The sequence below is a fragment of the Eremothecium cymbalariae genome, chromosome 1 (genome assembly GCF_000235365.1).
Source record: "Eremothecium cymbalariae DBVPG#7215 chromosome 1, complete sequence".
In the NCBI taxonomy this organism is placed as follows: Eukaryota; Fungi; Ascomycota; class Saccharomycetes; order Saccharomycetales; family Saccharomycetaceae; genus Eremothecium; species Eremothecium cymbalariae.
Window position 1 is genome coordinate 45118 of NC_016449.1, and position 20345 is coordinate 65462.

General features: G+C 38.9%; 9 protein-coding genes and 1 further gene across 9 annotated transcripts; 5 read left to right on the forward strand and 5 right to left on the reverse strand.

The window, feature by feature from the left end:
* Positions 1–94: 94 nt before the first annotated feature.
* On the reverse strand, positions 95–1146 carry Ecym_1025 (the record flags this gene model as incomplete).
* A 1009-nt stretch (positions 1147–2155) lies between these two features.
* Positions 2156–3442, reverse strand: RBA50 (Rba50p; the record flags this gene model as incomplete). The annotated part of the gene is made up of 1 exon (XM_003644053.1): positions 2156–3442. One exon carries the CDS (start codon positions 3440–3442, stop codon positions 2156–2158), a length of 1287 nt encoding a protein of 428 aa, XP_003644101.1.
* Positions 3443–4140: 698 nt separating this feature from the next.
* DCG1 (Dcg1p) lies at positions 4141–4917 on the reverse strand (the record flags this gene model as incomplete). The annotated part of the gene is made up of 1 exon (XM_003644054.1): positions 4141–4917. One exon carries the CDS (start codon positions 4915–4917, stop codon positions 4141–4143), a length of 777 nt encoding a protein of 258 aa, XP_003644102.1.
* Positions 4918–6348: 1431 nt separating this feature from the next.
* On the forward strand, positions 6349–6579 carry Ecym_1028 (uncharacterized protein; the record flags this gene model as incomplete). The annotated part of the gene is made up of 1 exon (XM_003644055.1): positions 6349–6579. The coding sequence occupies one exon, from the start codon at positions 6349–6351 to the stop codon at positions 6577–6579; it is 231 nt and encodes a 76-aa protein (XP_003644103.1).
* Positions 6580–7938: 1359 nt separating this feature from the next.
* AGE1 (GTPase-activating protein AGE1) lies at positions 7939–10443 on the forward strand (the record flags this gene model as incomplete). The annotated part of the gene is made up of 1 exon (XM_003644056.1): positions 7939–10443. The coding sequence occupies one exon, from the start codon at positions 7939–7941 to the stop codon at positions 10441–10443; it is 2505 nt and encodes an 834-aa protein (XP_003644104.1).
* Positions 10444–10925: 482 nt separating this feature from the next.
* SPS1 (putative serine/threonine protein kinase SPS1) lies at positions 10926–12248 on the forward strand (the record flags this gene model as incomplete). Its single annotated transcript, XM_003644057.1, has 1 exon — positions 10926–12248. The coding sequence occupies one exon, from the start codon at positions 10926–10928 to the stop codon at positions 12246–12248; it is 1323 nt and encodes a 440-aa protein (XP_003644105.1).
* A 235-nt stretch (positions 12249–12483) lies between these two features.
* On the forward strand, positions 12484–14049 carry Ecym_1031 (uncharacterized protein; the record flags this gene model as incomplete). Its single annotated transcript, XM_003644058.1, has 1 exon — positions 12484–14049. One exon carries the CDS (start codon positions 12484–12486, stop codon positions 14047–14049), a length of 1566 nt encoding a protein of 521 aa, XP_003644106.1.
* A 332-nt stretch (positions 14050–14381) lies between these two features.
* Positions 14382–16868, forward strand: URC2 (Urc2p; the record flags this gene model as incomplete). The annotated part of the gene is made up of 1 exon (XM_003644059.1): positions 14382–16868. One exon carries the CDS (start codon positions 14382–14384, stop codon positions 16866–16868), a length of 2487 nt encoding a protein of 828 aa, XP_003644107.1.
* Positions 16869–16891: 23 nt separating this feature from the next.
* On the reverse strand, positions 16892–17668 carry POF1 (nicotinamide-nucleotide adenylyltransferase; the record flags this gene model as incomplete). The annotated part of the gene is made up of 1 exon (XM_003644060.1): positions 16892–17668. The coding sequence occupies one exon, from the start codon at positions 17666–17668 to the stop codon at positions 16892–16894; it is 777 nt and encodes a 258-aa protein (XP_003644108.1).
* Positions 17669–17932: 264 nt separating this feature from the next.
* EMC1 (Emc1p) lies at positions 17933–20137 on the reverse strand (the record flags this gene model as incomplete). Its single annotated transcript, XM_003644061.1, has 1 exon — positions 17933–20137. The coding sequence occupies one exon, from the start codon at positions 20135–20137 to the stop codon at positions 17933–17935; it is 2205 nt and encodes a 734-aa protein (XP_003644109.1).
* Positions 20138–20345: the final 208 nt, after the last annotated feature.

A 20345-nucleotide genomic window follows, 5' to 3' on the forward strand; every position in this document is an offset into this window, starting at 1 on the left:
TAGAACTATTTAAATATCTCTTTAATGGTTATGAATAATAGTAGCTAGAAGGCAAAACTGTAAGTAGAGAGATAATGCTTTATTATGATACAGCTTAAGTTGCAGATAAGTCTTTACCTGCCAGGATAGTTTCTAGGAGTAGGCGTACATCAGTTGTACCTATGAATTGATTGTTGAGCTGCTCTATATGATTTAAGATCTGCTCATGCAGTATTTTGTCACTAAATGCTTGAATACCAGATATTTGATTCTTTTCCAGGTTCATCACGTAAGTAATCCCATTAGCCTCAAACTGGACTTTTCCGGTTCTGGGATATAAATCTACATTTGTGATCTTACTTGGCTCGATAAACTGTTTTTTCCATAAATCACTTAACAACTGGTAAGTTATAAAATCTTCTGATGCTCCAAGATCTGCCGTCTTGGTTTGCTGGTTTTTGTCAAGAACATCTTTCAGAGAGGAACGAGTACCTTCTAGCACATGCAACTGCTCTAACATATACTTTTCCTGTTGAAATTCGTAATTTACAGCTTTCCAGTTTCGGTAAGTCTCCTCTAATGGACTTAGTTCGTCAGAATCCTTTTTTTTAGCTCTGAGAGTACTTCTAACTCATCAACCAACTTCCAACAATTGTCTATGATGTTACTCACCTCCAGACACGTTTCCTTTACAGTTTCATTGACATCAACAACCCTAGTAGTTTGTTCATTAATATTTGTATTTAACTCCTCAATTTCAGCCTCTAACCCATTTAGTTCATTAGTTTCTAGCTTTATAACCTCTTCCGATAAATTTGAATAACGGGGGTCATTCGTAGATTTAATATCTAGCAATTGATCATCATTGGATATTGTATACCTTAAAAAATTATCGAGAGCCTCTTGTTCCAAATGTGTTACCTTCAACAATTCTGCTAACTGGGCGAATTTTGCAACCTGTTCTGATATACCTCGAGGATCCAAATGCAAATGCTTTAATTCTCTCTCTGGAGATTTTACAAATTGACTGTCTTCTGATATTTGTACTATACTTTGCTGTAACTCGTCTAACGCTCCAGATCTATGACGTTCTTGCTGTAGAAGAACCTGTTCGCTCACATGCGCCGTTTGATCCTCCAATCTTCTAACAGATTTAGAGTAATCCATATCGGTCTTAGATTCAATGCCTTTATCTCAAATAAACTGAGCTTTAGTTTTGCTGCTGGATCGCCTTATCTGACTGAATGTTTTCCGAGCGTATGTATTCTGTGAACTAGAAGCACATACGGTATAAAATAATATCTCTAAAGAGCTGCTAAGGCCCACCTCAAATAACCTAAACCTCTACTGCAACTTGTAAGAGGCAACTCGAGTAGATTAGATGAACTTTGTGGCTAGCAAGTACCTTAGCCAACCCTACAAAGAGTGCTTTTAATCATGAAGAAAGATTCCTCCCATAATCCGGGTAACATAACGAAAATTATATAAAAATGTGTTCAATTTATTGTGTGATCTACTCATAACCAACACTTCACCCATTGGAACCACAGCGGATGAAATATCTCTGACAGTTTTCAGGTAATCTACCTTAGCATTGTTGATAATTATTAATTCATTAGTGTTCCATTAGGCTTTCCAACGTGTACATACATAGAATGTCTCCTTAATTTGAATTGTTCTAGAATCATGTAATATTTTGGATACCGTCCCATCAAAACCTTGCGTTGTGTCATTCTCCCCTAAACATTTCGAATGCATAAACTTAAGTTGATTAGGCGAATGATCTTCCTGATCAAGACCTCGATGCCTTTTTCAATGTGTCAATATGCAAAAATAGATTAACCCCCTCATTCTGAATTGACAATTTAATGCATAGTTTCTTCGGTTTACCCAAGTATTCTTTGAATAATAACTTATTGGGCCATTCTATTCTACTTTTGGTATATTGTATTTGTTTTGAAAAGTTGGATGTTTGCAGCACGAATTAATAAAAATGTTTCAGTGGCAACCTGCTGACCGCGAAGAGTCGTTTCATTCGTTTTTTGAGTGAATTGCATTGTTCTGGAATTGCTTGGAGTATTTCCTTGCTATTCCTTTTGACATTGTGATTTTATTCAAGAGGGGGATAAGTTTTTAGCTTAGCCAATGATTATATTGATTATGTATCTAGTAGTATCTATTTTTTGAGCCTTGGGTCTCCACCACCTTGTTTCCATAGCCACAGGGCATCGATCGCGTAGTTTCTTACATTTAAATTCTTGGTCTGCTTTTCGTCCGCAGCAAGTTGGAGGGATTCCACGATCATCGTTGATTTAATTAGGTCCCAGAACATATAGTATATCTTGGACGTGATTCCATCAACCCCACCTTCCTCTTCGTAAGTGTTTGCGTCCACAGTTGGAACCAATTGGTAGTACGATTGTTTGCCCAGTTTGTAAAGAATGCGGCCGAGAATTTGAATTGAAATACAGCGCTGGGAAGCAAAACTTGAACGAGAAAGATGCTGCAGCTCTGGAATGGTGTATCCAGCCAAATGTTCGTCTTTTGAGTGATGATGCAAACCCGTTCTGGTATCTGTTATCTCCCGGCCCGGTGGGACTAAATTGCCATTGAAGTCGAATCTACATTCAGAGGGATCATCCAGTATACGATCCAGCTTAGAATACGAGTCTGGTATCGCCTGCATCCATGCCAACTTATCGACTTCCTTTGGCAGATCAGGGAAATACTTCTCGTGTAACTTCTCCATAAAATCAGCATCACCGATATCCAATTCCGGGGCCTGCATAGTATTTTTGACAAAGTGTACATCTTCTAGCAATTCCTTATTTGTCATTTGGCTTATATTTTTAATTAATTGATACTCTTGTGGCGCTATGTCATCTTCATCTTCATGTGTAGAGGGAGGGATATCGTAATCAAAGTCTTTATTTGGAGATAGCACTGATACCGCTGGCGCTTGAACTCCTAATGCCTTTTCAACTGTTGCATCATCCAATCTTGGCATGTTAGGAAACTCTCTAGTGCCGCCCACCCATGTACCGACGGCCCCATCTACCTCCGCAAACAACGGCAAATCTCCCGCAGCACTGTTAGAAGAACCCCTATTTATACGTCGAATCAACCCAGCAAGTACATCCGGATCCAATGTATCCAATAACTCTCTTCTTTCATGTTCTATCTGTTCGGGCGACATGCTAGATATGTATTTAACATTTTCTAGGTGGATCTTCTCTGCCTCAGTAAGCTCAGGCTGCTTGTTTCCAGTACTATCTTTTTGCTGCTGCTGGCTCTGTTTGTTCTTTTTCTTTTGTTGGAATCTTAGTCTCCAATTTGATACCTTCTCGGGACGATACAGCTGTGGAAACCCAGCCGTTAACACACCAGGCACAGCCTCTGACCCCGATGGACCTCGAGCATCAGAACCAGTGTCGCGTTCTATAATATCACCAATAAAGTCCATAGAGTATGTGCTTAATAAGAAAACGCCATATATATATTTAGCTCAGAAATCATGGATAGAGAAAGCAGCGACTAAACCAGAAGCAAACACTACAAATGCGTTGCAGTGGCACTAAATTTCACTGACCACCAAACCAATTCTGGCTCAAACGGATTTAAAAAAAGGAACATTAACAATAACATTACCCTACCCACAAACAAAACCGACCGCTATGACCCACCGCCCAAACTCCCCTGCCTGCCCATACTGCCATAGAAGTCGTGAACAAATGACAGTAACGGCTCCTGCTCTGCCTCATATAAGTTTTGAGATAGCACGTATAAAGAATGAACCAGAGAAGGTATGAACCCCAACACATACAGCAAAACACTGGTTAGAAACGTTCTGTTCAAAACCCCTTTCTTTATCCCAACGGTAAGCGGAGGGAGAAAAATGGCGACGAAAACCAATAACCAGTCCCGAACGTTCATGATGTGCAAGCAATCAATTCTAGACCTAAGATTCTATAATGAAACCCACCAATAGATAGCGTTATAAATTGGTTTAGATCTAATCCAACTTCTACTATCACCGTTTTCGGGCCTACATACAATTAGCAGACGATAATCTAATCATTAAAAAACAAAATCCATAACCTCAGAAAAAGCCCGAAACACTCTATGTGGTGTATGGGTCTATATACACACCAGCCCACGCGCCTAGCGCGTCTGCGCACATAAAGAAGCCTTATCATATCTGGCAGAGACGTACTTCAAGGTCGCCACAATACTGTCCAGCAATATAATGGTACGCTCTGATGGCGGAGGTGATATGTGGCTCAATAGCGCAGGTTCCAGCCCGCTGAAACCCGCACATCCTAAAATTACAACCGTTGATTTAAGTCGTTCAATGTTCTCACGTCTCATCACATCGGCTATCCGTCTCAAGTTCCTGGTATCATGCAACTGCAGCACGTCCAACCCTGATGTGACCGTACCACGCCACAGCCTGTGCCCAGCATACCCTTTCAGTACCCTAGGAACACTGAGGTTTAAGATCTGCACCCATTCTTCGTTGGATGTGATGATACTAAAAGGCTTCCCGAGCGACACAGCATAGTTCAAAGCGCCTTCTAAAATACTCACCACGGGCGTGCTTTGTTCTGTCCGTTTTGTAAGCTCATGAACAAGCGGATGGTCTGAGAAACATGCCACAACGACAGCGTCAAAGCTTTCAAAGTAAAACACCTCGCCAGAACCGTCTTGGGAACTCCCCGCTGAACCACCATCGAGCGGCACCCGCTTCAACAACAGCGGCAAGCACGCCTTGCACGACTGCACGCTGGTTTTGGTCCCACTTATCTGCGCAGGTGATTCATGAGGTCCGGTGAAAAAAGTCACTGACTCAAATAGCGCTAATACATCCTCAGACAAGTGCTCTTGTATAGCCTCTGTAATGTGTCTGCTACTGTTAGGGTTCACAATCAACAGTTTCATCCTCTTCTTCTTGTCCTCGTGTTCTGACTGTCACTGTCTCAATGTCCCAATCTTTCTCTCTCCTTCTTAATTTTTTATGCCAGCCGGAGCTTGATCCTGGTTGCATGCATATGCGGGGAAACGGTGCCATCCATTTTTTTTGCTCTCTTCCCTCGCTATCTATACAATCACCACCAAAATAACCCTGGATTTTCTAACTTTTCTAACTTTTGCCTTCCTTTTCCTTCTAGCCTCCTTTCACCGTCTGCTGAATCTATCGTTTATCCGTAGTTTCCAACTTTCCCCGTCCGGCGCATCGATGATACTGCGGATGCCCAGAAAGCCGATTTTCTCCTTCCCACACAAAGGAGCCATGACTTCCAGCCATTCAGTTATATCCGGCACTCCACTCTCTATGCTTAACTAAAACCGGTACATATTTTTTTCTAGATCTCACCATAATGACGGAACCAAGAAAGATCGAGAATAAAAGCCTGCACCGAGTTTGCACAGTGTATAGCCAGCTCGTCCCACGCGCCACTTAGTCTTAATCAGCCCTAAGTAGGCCACGCCCCACGTAATTTAATTTCTGCAGGCTTTTCTGTTCCTACGACTCGTCGTTCCAATAAATCACCTGAAGTTGTTCTGTGTCCCGCAGACCACCGTAATACTTGCACGCGTGCGCGCAGTGCGCGCACCAACGCTCCTCACTATGCCAAATCATCCGGACCATCCGGACCATCTGGACCACCCACACCCATCCACAAAGATCACGGACACCATCGATTTTGCTTTGATTCCAGCTAAATTTCTTTCTGAGATACCGTTTCTTTTCAGCGAACGCGCTTGCCGCTTGGGAAAGAGGTCTAGAACCCTCTCTATGTTGTGTATTACTCGAAACCGCGATGCGCTGCGCACGCATCTCCCTGTTCTTGGGGGTTATCCTTTCTTTTGCTGTGTTTCTTTTTTTATGATTCGAGATTGGAAAACCACAATAACAATGTCCGGGTGTTTGCAAATGCGCCTCATTCCCAAAGAAGACTCCGTACAGTTCCGCTCGTGACCGCAGGAAACCAATACAATAGAAAACAATAGCTGTCTACAATAATCCCAAAAACATAAACATCTTTTTTCCATATTTAGAACTACGTAAATTTCCGAATATGCTCCTGTGCTATCTGTAGCAGCAGATATATGGAAATAAGCCTTTAGGAAGAAAACAATTGAGTAAAAGAAAAAAAGCATTGCAGAACGAGCCACTGTAGAGCTGAGAGAAAAAATTGCAGCCAGTTTTTTGCATCAGAGGTATTGATTTTTTTTGGCAATTTCTCATATAAATACATCGGGTGTCTTGTGTCTAAAGAGAACTTTACGGTGGTCCGTTTTTTTTCGTAGTAGTAGAGGATTAATACATCACCCACAACAAAATCTCCATTAACAAATATATACCAAATGCAATTCAAGACCATTGTCGCCGTTTTCGCCGCTGCCTCTGTCGTTTCAGCTCACTCTATGAAGAATGATTCAAACAGCACTCTAAGCCACAGCAACGGGTCCAACGGATCCAACAGTTCAGGCGCGGCCACTACAAGTGCTTCCACAGCTGGTGCTGCCCAGGCCGGTTTGGTAAATGCTGGTGTCTTCGGTGCTGCTGTTGCCGCCGGTGTTGCTATGCTATTCTAAGCTAGTGGTGTAATGGCCGCTCATTGAGCGTATTTTACATGATGCTGCTGAATTTTTAATTTTATAAAATGATACTATTGTAATTTTAGGAGGGTGGAAATACAAAAGGAGGCGCGTTATTGCCAGTTTTTTAATTTCCGGATAAGAACGCAGATGCAATAGCGGGGCTTTTCCTCTCTAACTTCGGGCACTTTAGTGGTACAGTTTTTTGATATTTTATAGTTCATATTTTTTAATAATCTCGTTAATATGTTATCTAGGTGTCCGTCCATAAAAATTTTTAAACTTTAATTTAATATCCGGTGTTTATCGGTTGGTAAATCTGTTTGCCCTGTGTGGTTTTGTTTTTGTGTCAGCAGGGATTCCCCCGTTCCCCGTTGCCGGAAACAGCTCGGAGTTTCCTGGCTGTATCTATCTATGTAAGGTAATGTATCTACTGTCCAGCGTCTATCGTCGTCTGCTGATCCAGAACGAACGAACGAACTCATGTACCGGGGTAATAAAACACACACAATCGCTTTGCAGTGCAGTGCTACAAAGACCAGCCAGCCAGGGATTTCCCTCTTTATCCCCAACCACAATAGGACCAACGTCCAAAAAGAAAACCAAGTAGACGGCTTACAAACTTAAAAAAGATTAGGTCTCACACTACCCCAGCTGGGTGTAGAGAAAACAACAATACGACTGCCTTTTTTTTGTGACTGGCTTGACCATTTAGTAAGTAATAAGAAATCGAATGTGGCAAACAGAAAGTTACCAGGGTGGCGCATGCATGATGCATGACGCTGGTGCCCACGCCGTTCATCTATGCATGCAATGCATCTTCTCCCGCTGTTCTTACCTACTTGAGAAATGCAGTTCTTGTCATTTGCCTTTCTTTTTTTGTGGCAAAGTTGCATGATTTGCGGCTTAGACATATCGGGATGATCTGATCAAGAGGAGCATTTCTTTTCTGTAGATTTTTGCATCAGCGGGCATTCTCCTTTCTTTTTTTGACTCGAATTTTTGTTTCTTTTTTCGTTTTTCTTGATAAAGTTTCTTTTTTGGTCGCCATGCGTGCATGTGTTTCGTATAAGGTTATCGTATACGTTCCGGATGTTTACGCTCTCGAGTTTGGACCAATGGCAGACCAATGGGTGGTTTAGAACGGCACTAGGAGGGGGAAAGAGCCAAGTGTGTGTATAGCTTTCATGATTAGGGTTAATAGATAAGCAGGTATAATAGTCCGGTGGTTAAATTGGCTATTGCACATGGAGTCTCTGGTGAAGTGGTTTAAGAACACCGAGGTCTGTTAGCTGTTAGTCGTTGTGTGTATAAAGAAATCCTTACGTTTTAGAGTTTGGGGTTGGTATAGAGACGATGGGGAATCTTACTAGTTCGTTGCAGGATTGCATAGAGCTGGATGATTCCATGCTGTCTATTAAGAATGATTCAACGGTTAGTTTTGTTCCTAAGTTTATTCTTATTAAGCGTAATTTGTATTTGCTGGTTGATGACTGGACGGCGGAAAAAGGCAAGTTTGTTATATCGTTGAAAAATGCGGATTCTGGTAATTTACTGGATTATAAGTTTGTGAATGGTGTGGACGAGACGACTCCTATTGTTATCAAGCAGGTTAGGAATACTTCAAACTATGTGTTAAAATTTCATTCGGACATGCAGGATGGGATTCATAAGTTTTCGATCCGGCTTGACAAAAAGCGGATCTGTAGGATATACATTTATCGGGAGATAGCTGGTGTTTCGATGGAGTGTGGGTCGACAAGCTTGCGAGAAAACGTGCCTGTTTCATCCACGGCTACACAGGGTGATGCGCAAGCGTCAGCTTCTTTGAAAACTGATGATATTGGTGGTGGTGGTGGTGGTGGTGTTTCGGTTACGCAGCTGTCCACAGGTGCGCCGCAGATGCCCGGGGATCTAGTGTTGCACGATCCTATACCTAAATTTATACAGGATGGGCCTCAATTCAGGACTCATTTGTCTAATTTGGAATCAACGCTGTTTATTTACAAATCCCACTTGAAGTCGCTGTACGAGCGGTCTTCTAAACTGAAAGAGTTGTTGCGATTGGCGTCCAAAGAATTAAATCAGATGGCTAATAAGTTTGATGAGCTTCACGATCTGGTGAAGGATCAGCATGTGTCTTCTATATTCCGACATTTGCTTGTATCATCCGCAGCTGTGTGCACGGCACAGGCGCGCATACTGATGCGCAAGTCCAATGCCACTGGTGATGATTTACTAACTGATTTGCGACACTATCTACAGACAATCGATCTAAAACTTCTCACCAATAATAAAAAATTGTATCATGATCAGGCGAAAGACTTTTACTCTTATGTTGGGAAGCATTTGTCACAAAATTCGGATAGCAGGCTACTACCGAAACGAATCCAGTTTGAATTACAAAGGTTCGATTATTTCCACTCTTTGTTGACTCATATTTTTGGCCCCACTGGGCGTGATTTTTCGGTTGCACTTTCTAGATATCAAGTTTCCTTTGAACCTACGACCACCAATACAACCCTCCAACTTGTGAAGCAATACAGGTCACACTATGTGCAGTTTGATAGATTTAAAGGCCAGCAGCGGATGAAGTTATCAAAGGTTGACAACTATTCGGACTTGAATGACTTTTTTCAGTTACCTTCTGTCGCTGCTACATCTAAAAACAGTCCTCTAAAGGAGGGCTTGCTTTGGTCGAATAGGAACAGTGGGTGGCATAAGCAGTGGGTTGTGCTGCAAGGTTCACTGCTCTCAGAATACTCTGATTGGAAGACAAAGGCCAAAATTCTTAGCCGACCATCAATTAATTTAACATTTGCATGCGTGCGGCGATCCGACAAAAAGCCGAATGGGTTTGATATCATCACCACGGATGCTGAAACAAGGTCTTTCCAAGCAGAATCAGAAGACGAACTGAAGCAATGGTTGCAAATCTTAAAAACAGCAGTTGGTGTCATGGACATTGATAATACTGAAGAGAACAAGGATCCATTATTGATCGTTAGGAATTCCGACTTATCTAATTCCATATGTTGTGATTGTCGCAGTGACAAACAGGTGGAATGGATCTCTTTAAATCTCTTATGTGTCACGTGTATCAACTGCTCTGGCGTTCATCGATCACTTGGTACACATCTTTCTAAGATCCGATCTTTAACCTTAGATTCTTTTAATACTCCAGAATCTCTTCAGTTATTGAAATATGTTTCCAATCAGAATGTAAACAGTCTCTACGAGATGGAATCTGTTAGCCCTATTCTACCAAATGCTACTTCTGTGGAAAGGAAGAATTATATCACAGACAAGTATGTTGCAAAGAAATATGTTGGCCCAACAGAGGACCCAAATAAGTTGGGAATCTCCTTAATAAAAGCTATTCACTTGGAGAGTATTTATTTATTACAAAAATGTATCTCTGGGGGTGTATCATTAAACGACGAACATTGGAGTCATGATGAAAATAATGAGTCTTTATTCCAGTACTCATTGAAACACTATGAAGGAACCAAGGACAATCCAATATTTCCAGTCACAGAATTTTTAGTATTGAATGGTCTCCATGTTGATGAACCGCCTGCTTCAAATAGTTCCGATAGCCAGTGGTCATCAGGACAGCTAAACTACTGGACAGCAAAATATCATAATCATAACTGTCTTCATAATCCAGTTTCTGTTAAGAAACTACCAGATGTTCCTGTCGCTGATTTTTCCGATAAAGCAACTGTGAAGCAAGGCCAAAGAAGCAGAAGATGGAGTATGGGTTCCAATCCGAATCCTGCAACATCTAATAATCAACATTTATCATCTTTAATATCAGGAAAATCTAAGCACTTGAAATTTTCTAAAATTCAAAAATAATCATTGCATCCCTTTGATAACTAATTTTGACAATTTTTTTATCATTTTATATATATATATATATCAACATTATTTGGAATTATTTTTACTTCTAACGAACGTCCCGCCTGGCGCCTGCGTTCCGCCTTTTTTCATTAGAGTAGAAGATGGCAAAGATGCGTGATTTCTAACACTGACATTTCAGCGACGACACAAACTATAGAGAGGCCTCGAGTGCTTCTTGTGGACACAGCTTATAATCCTAGTGCACCACATAATCAGTAGCTTACCATTTTTCTCATTACTAAAAAGTTTTAAACAGCTTAATGTCAAATAGTTTTCCTACCTTTTTATTGTTGTAGCTATACTAACATCTAATATACCTATTCCTTGACAAAACAATAAGACAAGAAAAATACACTCAGGCCACCCTATCCATTTTTTCCCTTATTGCTACTGCTATCTGCTACTATTCTTTTCTTTTGCTTTTTTATAATATCGCCATGAGTATTTTTTCAAACTCAGTACCACTTCCTTCATCACCGGATTCAAGCTCACAATATGAAATATTGCAATGCATAGGCCGTGGTAACTTTGGTGATGTTTACAAAGCTAGGTATTTAGCAACTAATGAGATCGTTGCCATCAAGGTTGTCAATTTAGAAGATACTGATGAACCCATAGATTTGCTAGCTCAAGAAATATTCTTTCTATCCGAGTTAAGATCGCCATATATTACAAATTACAAAACAGCGTTTTTAGTTGACGTATCAATGTGGATTGTAATGGAGTATTGTGGTGGTGGCTCATGTGCAGAACTTTTAAAATATACTCCAGAGCATAAACTAACGGAAGACCAGTGTGCCTTTATTGTAAGCGAAGTATTGGTTGGTTTGGATTACTTACATTCGCAAAGAAAAATCCATAGAGATATCAAGTCAGCAAATATATTATTAACCGATAATGGACATGTTAAATTGGGCGATTTTGGTGTTAGTGGCCAGATGATGGTTACCAGGAAGAGAGATACTTTTGTTGGTACACCCTTCTGGATGGCACCGGAGGTTATTGATAGGAATAAGAAAGGTTATAATGAGATGGCAGATATCTGGTCTCTTGGTATTACAGTAATTGAGTTATTGATGGGGCATCCTCCCTTAGATAAATACGATGCGATGAAGGCATTAATGGCAATTCCAAAAAGGGATCCTCCGAAGCTAGATAAAAGATTCTCTTCTCACGCAAAAGACTTTGTTGCACAATGTTTGATCAAAGACCCATCCCAGAGGCCAACTGCTTCAGAATTATTAAAACATAGGTTTGTCAAGAGAGTTAGGTTATACAATTTGCGCGATCAGGTGGATCTTGTCAAGAGGAATAAAATGATTTCGTTCGCCAGTCGGGAGCCCAAGTATCCTCTACTAAACAAACTATACAAGACTGGAAAAAAATCATACTTAGGAACTTGGGATTTCGGTCTGTTAGATTCGTCATCTCCAGAGTCTCAAATTAGTCCAATATTGTCTAGTAACTCGAAAACTCCAGAGACTAATATTACATCTTCTCCCACGCTCAACGATTATTACGATGAAAAAGCTATGAAAGCGGCAATCCCTAGACAAAAGGAATTAAATTTCTTTAAACATGTCATCAGGTACAGTTTAAGACGTGTTCGTGACCGAGCACGAACACAAGAGACTAAAGATGCTGTAGATCAATTGTCCGTAGTATTTGCGGAAATTGAACAAAATCATCCCGGTTTAAGCGAGGCATTTACAGAAGAGGTATCAAGAAGAATGAGCTATCTAAAGCAGTATATAACCTAATGGCAGCTTATTATTTATAAGTTCATATAACATAACAACGTATTTATCCGTTTTCGATTATGTCAATGCGTCACAGATGCAGCAATCATAAAAAAAATATTGGCACTGCGTCACAGTCACCGACAGTCACCACAAAATCACAAAGTGAATATATATTGTAATATCAGTAACAACTTCAATAATTTAGTTTACTCTTATTATTAAGTTTAATAAAGACCGTAATACACAAACAACGATGAAATTAAGTCATATTGTATCACTAACATTTACGACGTCCCAATTCTGTGCTGCTTTATTGGCTTCTGACCAACAACCCCAGGGTCCACAACCCGTTGAACAAATCGCCCTACTAGATAGTAGCTTTTTTAAGCGTGATAAGGAAGATCGGAACTCAGTAAATAAGTCGTTCCAAATTAAGACAACTCCAAAATCATCACATTCCACTACTACCAAAGCGACTTCTACGTCAATTGTCAAAACAGATTCCTCTCCATCATCTTCTCCGGTGGTTATTAAGGACAAGGAATCCTCCAAGTCGACACAAGCTTCTAGTACGTCTACATCATCAGCACCTAAAGCTACAAAATCAACCCCTAAAACTGGGGAAGACCTTTCAAAATTGCCAGAATTCTGTAAAAAAGACTATCACTACATTCAAAATGCAGTTCAATTGAATCAATTGCAATCAGAATGTACCGTTGTTAATGGTAATATATATATATTAGGTTATCAAGAACCTGTTATTGATTTGGGTAATATTAACAGGATTCTAGGTGACTTGATAATTGAGGAGTCGTCCAAATTATTGAGAGTTCAAGGTAAGAACTTAAACTATATTGGACACACATTTAAATTGCACGATTTAACTTCTTTGACTGAAGTTGACCTACCTCAGTTAGGGCACTTTAAAACATTATATTGGAGAGTTGTTCCGATCTTGCAAACGGTTTATATGGAGCCTAAGATCAGTTCTGTTAGGTCCGTTTTGATCTCAGATACCTCGTTGATTGCAATTGAAGGGTTTTACGGTACTGAAGAGTTGGATTCGTTAAATATTAATAATAACCGTTATATGGATCACATCAAGACAAATGTAAAACGTATTACCACGCAATTAAGCATATCTGCTAATTCAGAAAATTTGTTGTTAGATATGCCAGAACTAGAAGCAGCAGATAATGTCACTGTGAGAGATGCCGCATCAGTTTCCTTCCCCAAATTAGAATATGTTAACCAATCATTAGAATTGATAGAAAATAATTTTGAAACTTTGCAAATTCCTAAATTGAAGAGAATTGGCGGTACTTTTGGTTTGATTGACAATAGAAATTTGGAAACTGTAAATTTATCATCTGTAAGCGTGGTTCATGGTGGATTGATGATCTCAAATAACACAAAGCTAACAACTTTGGACTTCTTACCCGAATTACAACAAGTGGGTGGTGCTATTCAATTTGAAGGTACCATTGAAGACACATCTTTTCCTAAATTGAGATTGGTTAAGGGATCCGCCAAAATTGATAGCGGTGCTGGAAAACTAGACTGTTCTAAATGGACCAGGCCGTTAAGTGGAAATTCCATAATAAGAGGTGGACAATTGGAATGTACCTCTGCAGGCAGACGCAATACAGTCAGCGTTTCTAAAGATGGAATTGTATTAGACAGAGATTCAACTGAAGTCATTCCAAATGAAAGTCTGGGTATATCTGTAATAATGAATAGATCTAAACTTGGAAAACTAGTGTGGTCTCTAGGATTTGGCTGGATGATATTCTTACTAATCTTCGTTACTTTGCAATGATTATTTACTGTAAGACAGACCTAGCTGGTGATTTAGATAATTATTCACAATTTCCTCTTATGTTATAACATAGTCTTACTTATCAACTTCTTGGTAATGTTATAAAGATCTGAAATAATGTTCTTAATTAAACTTAAATAATTTTAGATCAAAAGAAGATTTGCAATTTTACTGGCGCGATTTACCAAATAAGGTTGGCACAATGGTTTTGTATATTATGTTCTATGCCGAAAAAAAAACAATTTTCCGTCTGACACATCATCATCGCAAGTTAAACATGTATTTAACAAGAAAAGTAGCTATTAACTAATTCATATGAGGGTTGGAATTAGATGAGTGAAGATCGGGTATATACAGGTACGGCTGATGAGAGGTCCGACATTAAGGCCACATCATTTCCAACTAAGGAAGGCCGAGTTGATATGGTTAACATAACCGAAGCCGTTGAATGCAGTAGGATACAGCAGAGCTCGGTGATGCAGAAAAGATTACCATCAGAGATAGAAACAGCAGACGATTTGAGGGATACTAATAGTTATACGGAAGGCAGAAACGTTTCATGGATAAGAAAGCAGAGGAAAAAAAGGAAAACTTATAGCTGTGGAGTTTGTAGAAAGTTTAAGACAAGATGTGACTTTGAAGCCATTGTTGGTAAATGTCATAGATGTAATGTGTTAAATTTAGAATGTTCATTGACAAAAGAGCGGGAGGATGACATTTTAACTGCGATTGAATTAGCTTCTGGGTCTCAAAGAGGGGGTCGTCCCACTGTTTCGAAAGAAGATCGAAGTAAAATATTAACTGAACCTCTTACAAAGAATCCAGTAACACCTATATTAAATAAGAGGCTGAATACTTTAGAATCCAATATTGGGAAGCTGAGTGAGAAGCTAGATTTTATTTTGGGTTTGTTAAAGGGTTCTTGCCCTACAGTATCCAGTGGTAATGCTTCTACCACGGTGACGCTTTTTCCAGATAAAGTAGGTTATTCCAGTGTTGAGGAGAGAAAGGATGGTGATGACGGTGATATTAGTGATAATACCAATTATGCTAAACACAATTATGATGATGAATATAGTAAAGTCGGTTATAACAAGTTGTTGAATGACTTTCAGAATAAAGACAGTCCAACTAAACGTGTTAATGATCCATCCCCTTCATGTTCAAATATTTTTAGTAAAGGATTCTTGGATGGATTTAAGTTAAAAGAGCCACCATTTAAATTACTTAGTGACCTTGATACAACGCTCTTTCCAACGAAAGCCCTTTCAGATGAGGAAAAGCTGGCTAAAAAACAGAGACCATTTCTAATAGCTCGTACGAACTTCATGAATTATTTTAATGAACATGAACAGCTATGTTTGCGCTTATCCAGAGAATTTTTAGTGAAGTCACACTTTTGGATAATACCTGGAGGAATTAAGGAAATAGATAGAACATATGTTGAACAGCATGTGTTTATTACAGGTGTATTTACGATTGTTGCAATGGGATTTGCTGAAAATGACAAATATGAAAAGGAACAAGGGATGCTTTATCCAATCGTTGAAAGCTTGCTAACTAGCACATTAACATTGGCTGACAAGTTAACTGATCATGATATAGAGGCTATCCTTTATTGTTGTATGTTCAATATATCCAGAAAGTCGAAGCGGCATAGACAATTAAAATTCAACTCGCTCATCCTCTGTAATTTTGCAATAGATGCTTTGTTAACAAATATAGACTTTTACAAGATTAAGGACCGTGTTCTCAATAAAGAGGAATACAATGCCACTGATTTATACCATCTCCGAATTTTAAACTCCTTAACAGCATGCAAATTGCAATACTCTATCGGTTATGGAGCTTTTAGGTTGCAAAATGAAACGACCAAAGAATTTAATAATTTGATAGCCAAATTTCCTCAAGCTAATTTCGGCGATGATATAAAAGTTAGTGTGATTAACTTGGCTGAAACTTTAGGTGCGATATTTCTTAACTTCAAGGAATATTTTAAAACATTCTCTAAAGAATTTAAAAAAAGCAATAGCTTAAACAGCAAGTCTTATACAAACATTTCGAATGAAACCCCAAAATTGGTTTTCGCAGAACTAGAGTATTGGTTGGTTGATTGGGATGAGCTGCTCTCCAAGGATGGAGCAGGAATTTTGCTGTTTTCTTATCATTTTTACTATATTATGATATGCCGGGCTTTTTTGATCGAGTTTTACGAAAACTTTAGAAATGACATGCCATACTACAAGTGTATATTGAGCACTATGAAGCATTCTTGCTTTTCATTGTTGAATGGGTTCTTAAAGCTTCCGCCCGCACTCATTAAGGGTGCTCCGGTTATCACATTACATCAGCTAGTGTATGTATGTTTGACGATGTATGACTTCCTCAGCTATTACCAACTCTCTGAAAGGCAACAGATCTTAAACATTTGCACCAAGATATATTGGCATCTAAATACAATCGGTGAAAAGACAAACGAAGCTACCGAGCATGTAGGGAAAATAATAAAGTCCTTAATTGACACTAGCAGGAACAACCGCAAAGCCACTTTTCAACTCCCAACTCCGGTTATACAAAACGGTGATCAAGCAACGCAACCGAAGCTCCAACCTCCGTCTAATAACGGTAAATCGAGTGAAGGCTGTGTAACACACCACACTACGCCCAATAGTTCAATTAATAATGACATGGAATCAAATTCAAATTTCATAATGCCAGATGTCGATAAATTTAATACTTTTGAGGATTTTTTTCAGGACTTCTTTGAACATCTAAAACCAACAACCAAAAATATGTTCCCTACAGTGAAAAAGATATAAAGACTTTCAGCATTCTAAAGATTCTACCTGCCGAAGATGTTATTATTGGGAGAGGTTTGATTAATATATTTTAAAATTTCTTTTGGCATCATGGATGAAACGTCTTGTGTATAGAGCAGTCTCCTAATATCAGATGATGATATTTGAGAGTGTTCTTCAGTGTTCAGCTCAATATGTATCTTTGAAGCCCATACTCTTGGAATATTTGGTTCATATGTACCCTTAGAAATATCTTTTACATAGTTCAACTGATATTTCTCATTATCCTTGGAACCCCTAGTTAAACAATATAGTTCAGATTTAGTCATAAATTGGGATAACACTTCACTGATAGGTAGCGGAAGATAGTACTTCGGGTCAAATATCCTCACAAGTGTATCAAAACCAACTAAATACACTGTTGTACCTTCGAAACACATTTCATTTTGGATTGCCAACGACTTCTCAACAAATTTTCCGAACATAGTGATTGCAACAGAGGTATGTACGTTATCCCGTTGTAAAATATCAGCTGCAATACACATCATACCTAATCTTTTATCAAAACTGGCCGGCTGAGTCACTTTGTCTGCGTTATTAATTGATAGAAGGAGTAATACATGTACATCAGAATTTGAATAATAATTGACAGCTGATTTTACTAAATGAATATGACCCAGATGGGGTGGGTTAAATGAAGCATCTAAAACCAATAATCTCTGTTGTTTTGACAACGAAACCAGGTTATATATAAGTTGGAACGGTCTTTTAGCTTTCTGGAAATCTCGTAAGATAGTTGCAAAATCCAGAATAGCATTCATCAATAAACACTTACTATCTGACTGGAAACTGAAGATTGTAGATCGCCTAAAATTCCTATTTTAAAAGGCTAGCCATGCACCACGTTAGTTGAATTATGATGCTTATAACAGAGAAACGTTTGTTCCTAGAATTGAAGGTCACATGAAGTCCGTGTTTTCAGCAATTGTCCCCATAATTTTCAGACAGTCCAATTGACCGATCGATTAAAATAGTAAATAAAAGCTATTTTATATGAATATGTTAGTTTATTTGGAAATACAGTCCTACAAATAGTTCTCCTTAACTAACCATTTCGACTTGAGTTTTCTAGTGTCCACGATTGGTCTCAGGAAATAGCATACGCATAGAAGACCGATAATGGTAGCAAAGAGTTTGCCCTTTTCAAAGCTTGGGCTCAATTTATCGAATTGAGAAGATGGCGAGATCTTAGTACAAAATATATCATGGCTTAAACTGCAAATCAATGAAGTAGATTCGAGATTTGTAGCAATAGAGATTAATTTTGCTTTGTTTCCATCAACTATATTTCTGTGGTGGGTGATAATAAAGTTGTCATTAATTGGAATAGTGCTGACATATGGAGCAGCCATAAATTCCTGTAAGTCTGTAGCAGACATTTTTGACTTTTCCACGCTTCTCGCATTGAGCAAGAATTTTGGAAGATAGGTAATCTGTCCATTCTCTAATTTGAGAACTATTGCCTTACTGGTAATACCAAATTTGGTTCTTGATATTATCATTTCCTTAATTACCTCTGGAAATATAAAGGACTGCGAAACAAACTGAGGTCTGATATCATTTTTCAGAGCATCTTGCACAATTGAACCAACTGACACTCTCGAATTAGGTTGAAGCGATTCATACATTTCAATTACTGAAATTCTTTGCTCTGCGACAATATTGTGGCTGAAATAGGAGTATATTATCCAGTGCTCTCCAAAAACTAAGTTAATTGGCTGATCCAAATTCAGTGTGTTATTTTCATAAACGCTGTGGATAATATTTCCAGTAACCAAATCTACAACGTTGACAGTAATGAGGTTCAATTTTTTATTCCCAACAATATAAGAAGCCAAGTTAGGGTTCAGATATCTGTATAGGACTGTTCTGTTACCTAAAATTGTGCCAATATTTGAAACAGGAGCATCATCTCTTGGTGCAAATGCTACGATCTCTTCATCTTCTTGTGTTTCTATTTTCCATATTTGATGAAGAGCACCGTTTTCAACAATATAAGCGTTAATAGAGCTACTAGTGTGATCAACGATAACAGAACTGAAGTCATTTATGCTGTTATCAGCAAACATGATGGTAGATCCATCAGAGCCCCTTAGATAAAAGTCATCGGAAGACCCCAGCCGTCCGACCTTCTCAGTCGCAAACTCAGTAGCTTTTTGCTTAATGTGTGGTTCATATTGATTTCTAAGATCAACTACCAATGTAAGACCCCTGTTCGTAAAAATGAATATTTCTGATTCTTTCTTAGCAGTCTCCAAGGCAATAATATCTGATAAATTAGTGTCAATGGCCCACAATTTTTCACCATTCTCCATATTAATTGCTGCGATTTTCCCTTTCTTAGTCGCAACTATCAATTTCTTCAGGAAGCCAAACTTTAAATTACGTTGCTTCAGAGTTTCTTCTTCATCTTCCTTGAGAATATCAGTGAGTATAGCTCCAGGAGATTTCTTATGATGAACTAATAAATGCTTCAATCTTCCCCAATTTTGTTTCACACGATAGATATACGCACGAAAAATATTCAGAGATCCTTCAGTGTTCCATTCAGAATATATCATATTAGTGTTGTTGTCGACTTCAGAAACATAGGTAAAATCGACAATATCGGTTATTGATTCATCTCTTGACCATTTATTTGTTAGTTCACCATCATGGTATTCACTGTAGTAATAAAAATCATTGTGTTCCACCAAAAGAGACAGATAACCAACCTGATCTGTATCAACGTACTTAATAGTGCGAGGTTCATTAGGTAAAACAGCGTGGAAAATCTCTAAATCAGTAATCTTATCCAATACCTTCAGTTTATCACCCTCGAATCTGATTCCAGAGTAATTAGGAATGCATGAACTTTGAAATCCTCCGACATATGTACCCAGATGAAAACTGTTTTCGGTATCAATTAGCTCGAATTGACCCCTACCAACTTTCAATATCATTTTCTTCCCCCCGTCTACCAACATTAAATCAAAAGCCTTAAATGGTACTGGCCGTCTGTACAAAATTTTACCATCTGTTCTGTTTACAGAGGAAAGCATTGATTGATCTCCTAAGTCTGATAATATCAAGAATGAACCATGATTGTCTTCTATCACACACTTGTACTCCCCGATGTTCATCCATTGCCAATCCGATTTATAAGCTTCATCCTGAAATACTGCAAAGGCAACACGTCCAAAATATACACCTGCTAGTAGCAGACTAATAAGTCTCCCAAACGCCCTCATTGTTTCACTTTACTTCTACCGCCCTCAGCTTATTCAGGATTAATCAAGTTTCTGTTCAGGTGTTCCCACCAAGCCTGTAAAGCTGAATAAGGTCAAGGCGCACATTGTACGAATTTCACAGTTGCCAAGATTCTGACACCTGAGATGACGGTATACCACATTTTAATGAGCTACAAGGAAGAAACATTCTACCAATTTTAGCGTTCTA